Source organism: Entamoeba histolytica, genomic scaffold, assembly GCF_000208925.1.
Source record: "Entamoeba histolytica HM-1:IMSS scf_1104750517809 genomic scaffold, whole genome shotgun sequence".
Lineage (NCBI taxonomy): Eukaryota > Evosea > Mastigamoebida > Endamoebidae > Entamoeba > Entamoeba histolytica.
In genome coordinates, this window is record NW_001915068.1 from 22329 (window position 1) to 28328 (window position 6000).

General features: G+C 24.9%; 1 protein-coding gene across 1 annotated transcript, besides 2 other annotated features; it reads right to left on the minus strand.

The window, feature by feature from the left end:
• Positions 1-346: 346 nt before the first annotated feature.
• EHI_101290 (uncharacterized protein) lies at positions 347-1825 on the minus strand (the record flags this gene model as incomplete). Its single annotated transcript, XM_651924.1, has 2 exons — positions 347-1633; positions 1682-1825. 2 exons carry the CDS (start codon positions 1823-1825, stop codon positions 347-349), a joined length of 1431 nt encoding a protein of 476 aa, XP_657016.1.
• Positions 1826-1966: 141 nt separating this feature from the next.
• Positions 1967-5263: a repeat region.
• Positions 5241-5841: a repeat region.
• Positions 5842-6000: the final 159 nt, after the last annotated feature.

Here is a 6000-nt window from a genome sequence, read left to right on the forward strand (position 1 = left end):
AAACTTTTTTTTTCAAAACCTGAAAATGTCAATTATAAAGATATAATTAACAATATAACATTAAGTCTACCTTCCTTTAAAAAAAAATAAGATAACAATGTTTTTATAAAGAATATAAAAGGTAGTAACATATGTTTCTGTAAACAACTTAAGAAACCGATATTTGGGAGTTTAAGTTGGGTAGTAGATACAACTAACACATGTTAGTAGGCTGTTATAAATCATAAAGAATTAAAACAATAAAATGAAAGAGAGTTAATTCGCTACTACGTATAAAATAAATAAAAATATATTTGTTATAAAAAAATAAAAATGAGTTAATAGAGAACAAAAAATGTATTTAGTATTAACTAGTATAGACACCATCTAAATCATTTGCCTCTTCAGGAAGAATTGGATTGTTTGAATTAAATGAATGATATTGGTCAAATTCATTTACAATATCACCAAATTTTTCACAATGAATTCCATTATAAACTAACATATCTTCAGTATAACATAACATAATTGTGTCAGTAGAAGTTTGAACAGCATTCATGAAGAATCCAGTAACAAGAAATCCAATAATCATTGAAATAATAAATGCAATAATAGAATGAACCATACTTCTAAATATAATCATCATAATTAATGACCCAATACATCCACTAATAATACCTGAAACTAAAGTAAGTCCAAAAATGACAGATCCCATTATAGTATCTTCCATAATTGCCATAGTAATGTTATCTTTAATTAAACTACATGCTGTTTTAGCTGATTGAATGAATGAAGTTCTGTGCATACCAACTATAACATAAGTCATTCTATTGATGTATTGGAGAATATCTTCAATAAGTCTAAGAATACAATCTAAACAACAATGAATAAGACAAGTAAATGAACTTTTATTATCATCATCTTCTTCTTGATTTGTTATTTCATATAAAAATCTAAGAAATTGAACAATAGATAATAATAATGATCCTAAAACTATTGAACCAAATGATTTTGTAGTTGAATGAATAAGTGATTCAGTAAAATCTCCACCTATTTCATTATTATTTAAATAATGATGAGCAATCACACTTGATGAACATACAGTAAATATTCCATTGACTACATTACCCATCCAATAACACATAAACACTTGAAATAAAAATGTTGGATAAAAAGATGTTGGTGGATAATAATCATTATTTTGAGTTGTTCCACTCAGGTATTGGACTAATAATGAATGACAAATAACAACCAAAATTAAAACACATAATACCATGACTATTGGGACTAAAATGAATAAAATTGATGTGTTGTGTAATAAAGTAAATGTAGAATGTTTCAGTATTTCAATAGTTAATGGTAATTTGCTTCTTGAAAAGAAGATAATTAATGGAGAAATAAAGAAACATAAAGCAAATATTAAAGATATAACAAATGTATATATCCCTTGGTGAATAGTAAATATTGATGCAACTAACATAATTGTACCTGCAATAATTGGTAATACAATACTAAAAGTATAAACACATAACTTTGTATATCTATTCAATAATAAAATAAAACAATATGATAAAATACAACCAGCAAATAAAACAAATGGGATAAATAAATGTATTGGTGGCATTAAATTAATCCAACTTAAATGATCCTTTAACTACTAAATTAATACTATTTTTTATTATAACTTTACTATTAAACAAACTATTGAATAATCTGGAGTTGATTTTAGAGTATTATAAATAGCTAATATAACTGAACAAATGGCTGCTGTATTAAATAAGAAATAAAAGAAAACATCATTCCATTTATTTTCTCGCTTAGGATAAGTAATTTGTGTTTCTGACATACAACAATAAAAAATAAAAAAGAAAAGTTCACTATTGATTTTTAAGATTATTTTAAGAAACTAAATTTAATGTTATATAAAACGTTTTATTATTATTAAAAAATAATTATTTGCTTAAATAAGTAAAAATTAAACCAATAATAAAAAGCAATTAATTAAGTATTAATAGAACTAGCTTCTATTCTTCCTGGCTCAGGGGAGACTAATCCCATCCCTTCGTCTTCTTCTTCTAGTAGCTCTACGGAGTATGTTTGGTTGTGATCTCCGCAGTATTCCATGACATCCATCATGTTTTTAATCACAAGGTTTTTTACTTCTTTTTCGATGTCAATGTCAATTTTTATTTCTTTAATTAATTTATTACTTTCTTTATTCATTAATCCATTGATTGAAATTACTACTGGAATTATTCTGACATCTTTTAATTTTTCTATTTTCATTAGAATATTCTTTAATTCCTTATACTTATTTCTTTTCTTCAAATACACTCAATTAATATTGTGATATTCAACAATAGTCATATCAAATAATAAACCAGTTTGGTTCTTTTTATCTAATACATATATATATATATGGTATTTTGTGATATTGTCATTCATTTTTATGCATTATTTGTTTGTTCAATATCATTGTAATGTCTTTATATTTGAACATTGTTTCATATGGAGGTTTTATATTGAATATTTCCTGTATATTTTCTTATTAATCAATATTATAATGCCAATATTGTCATGTTTCTCTATTTGTGATTTTTTATGACCAATACAAGATAATAGAATGTGTTCTACTGTAGCTATCTTGTCTTTACAAAGTGGGCAGTATTTTAATCTTTCATTTTTCATTATTTTTGCTTTCTTATACCCACAAAATATTGCACCATCTTGCATTTTAGTTAATTGAAGAAATGCATTCTTTTTAATATTGATTGACTTCCATGGTTTCACTGTAGTAGTTTTATCTACTCCTTTTGACTCGAACCATCTTCTGAAGTGTCCACTAATTTGATGACACTTCCATTTTTTGATGTATTGGTCGGTCAATAATTTCTTTATTTCTACTACTACTTCTTTTTCTTTTTGCTTTTCAATCCCTTCATTTATTATTTCTTCTATTTTTGTTTCTGGGATTTTATGAATTATTGTTTTTTAATTCTATTCCACATTCCTTTCTTACTGTACCATCTATCTAATATGTTATTTCTTATTTCACTTTCTCTGGTACAGTAGTACATTAATGTTCTTACTAATCAATAATATATTCGTCCCTTATATTTATTAATCCTTCACCCATTTCTTCTAGAGGGACATACAACCTATCTTTGGAGTTTCACCAATGTATTTTGCCTTTCTTAAATATTTTCTTATCTCCAAATCAATTTTATCTAGGTCAGTTATTTTCCAATTTACAACTGATGCTGAATATCTGAAGATAGGGATTACTTCCGTGTTTATTCTAGTAATATATCTTCTATTACTACTTTCATCAATGTTTATTTCTTCCATCTTCTGATTCATTTTTTCTTTGATGGTTTTACAATTGAAAGTGTCATCAATTTCGTCGGACTGCCATATTCCTAAGTATTTATACAAGTCCTCACCTTCAATTACGGGGATGTTTTGCATTCCATTTGGTATTTCTTTAATGTTTTTTAATACCATTCCTGATTTTTTCTCATTCATTTCAATATGTAACTTATTATTTCTTTAATTTCATTGTGGATTATTCAAATTTCTTCACTACTTTCCGTCATTATTCTCAAATCATCCATATATAATGTGTGATTTGTTTTTGGGAATTTCTCTTCGATGATTTGAGAAATTACATTCATCTGTATGATGAAGAGTAGAGGGGATAAGGAATCACCTTGTAAAATTCCTCTATTTAATTTAATACATCATAGATATTCATTAAATTTATAACCGATGAATATCTTCCATCTAGTCATCATACTTTCAATAATGTCAATGATGACAAACTCATAATTAAAATATTTTAATGATTCAATTACCCATTCGTGGTTTACTGTGTCATATAATTTCTTAATGTCATAATATGACTCATCATATTTTGGGTATTTCTCTTCTTTCTGCTGCTTTAACATATAACTATTAATTATTCCTTCTTTAGCAGCTAAAGATTGTAATTTACACCCCAGTTGATTTTTACTAATTTTAAATGATTCACTATTCATATTAAGTCTAATGTGAATCTTTTCTTTTAATATGGAGGTAAATACTTTCATAATTACATTTGTACAACTGATATGACGATAATTAGTGACATCATTCCTATCAATTTGTGGATTAATAAAGTTCTTCCACTTACCATGTCTAATGGGATGTTTTCAGGGAAGTTCAACCATTCGTTAAAGATATTGAGAATGATTTCTCTTGATGATGACATCCTTTTCCAATAATACAAATATATAATGTCTATTCCTGGTGCTTTCCAGTTACTTATTTTCATTATACTTAAATTTAATTCATTTATTGTTATTATGACACTATCATAATTTCTATATCTTTCATTCAACAAGGTGATTTGTTTTATTTTCCAATTTTCTTTATTTAATATCACCTGTGTTTCATATAACGATTTCCAATATTCTAAAGTAATATTGTTATTTGGGTATATTTCATTCTTTCTTCATTATTCTAATTTTCTTGTTAGAATCAAACATGATTTTATTTGTATTGATTCTGATTATTTCATTTTTATTAAATTTAATTTTTTCTTTGATCATTGTCATCATATATTTTAGGTACTTTATTCTTTCTAGTGCTTTAACTTTTATTCCTTCTTCATCATTTTCTTTTAATTTCATGATGCACTTTATTCTGTACCATTTCCCTTGACCAAATCTTCTAGTCTATTAATTTTCTTTAGGATTTCTTTTATTTCATCAAATTTATCTCCTATTATTTTATTTTGGAGATAGAGGTGCATAACCATTGAAATCCTCTTCATATCATCTTGCAGATCCTGCATTCTGCTTCCTGACCATACCCATCTATTATTAATTTCCATTATTAATTCGTCAGCTTCTTTTCTTTTCCAGTAGTAATTAATGTTTGAACATTTTTCTACTTTCATTTCTTTTATTTTATTGATGAGAGTGTTAAGGTATTCTTCATCAATTTGAGTATAGTTATTCTTTAATATGATGTTTTTTATTATTGAATTACACTCTACTCTTCCTTCTATTATATCTTTTACTTTCACTTTAATGTACCGTTTAATGCTTTCTTTTATTTTATGTGATATTTTAATATAATTAATATATTCTTTTTCATTATTGACATTGATATTTATTGCTTTTATTATATTTTCTATTTGTTCCCATCTTAATTTCTTATATAATTTCTTATTCAACCAATCAATTCAAAACAATACATCACTTCAATTAAAAATTTATTTCTTTGTTTTGTTGTATTTCTTCTTGTATTTCTTTGTATTTTGTTTGTTATTTCTTATTCTTGTAATTTTACATCTATCATTCATTTCTTTATTTGTGTTTTGTTTTTAATTTCTTCATTTGTTTTAATGTCTTTTTCTTCATTGTCTTTTGTTTTTTCTTTAATTTCTTCTTTGATTCTTTCATTTATCTTTTTCTTTTTGATTGAATATACTTCTTGAAGAATATCATATCATCTTTTTCTTTTACCTTCATACTTTTTGAGTATTTCTTCATATTCTCCTTTTCCCATTTACTTGTTATTCCTTTTATTCTTTCTTGTATCTCTTTTATTGTTAACCATCTATGTCTATTATTTGTATGTTCATTATTATTCCAGTATTTATCCTGTTTCTTATTTATTGTTCTTTGTCTTTGTTGTTTTTTAAACCATTTTCTCTTGGTATTTCTTTTATTATAATTGTAATATCTTTTATTGTTGTTATTGGTATTTAACTTTGTATTTCTATGTCTTGTTTGGTTTTCTTTACAAGACGACAAGGCATTACTCCATAACAATGGCAATAAAATTTATTGTATTTCCTGCATTGGAAAAGGATCTGAATTAAAAAGAAGAAAATAAATAAGAAAGAATGAATCATTGTTGTATTTTCAAATTAATTAATAATAAATATTACTAAAGTAATGAAATGAATATTAATGAGAATATTTTAATTTAAATAAAATGTAATAAAATAATGACAAATAATCAATATTTCAA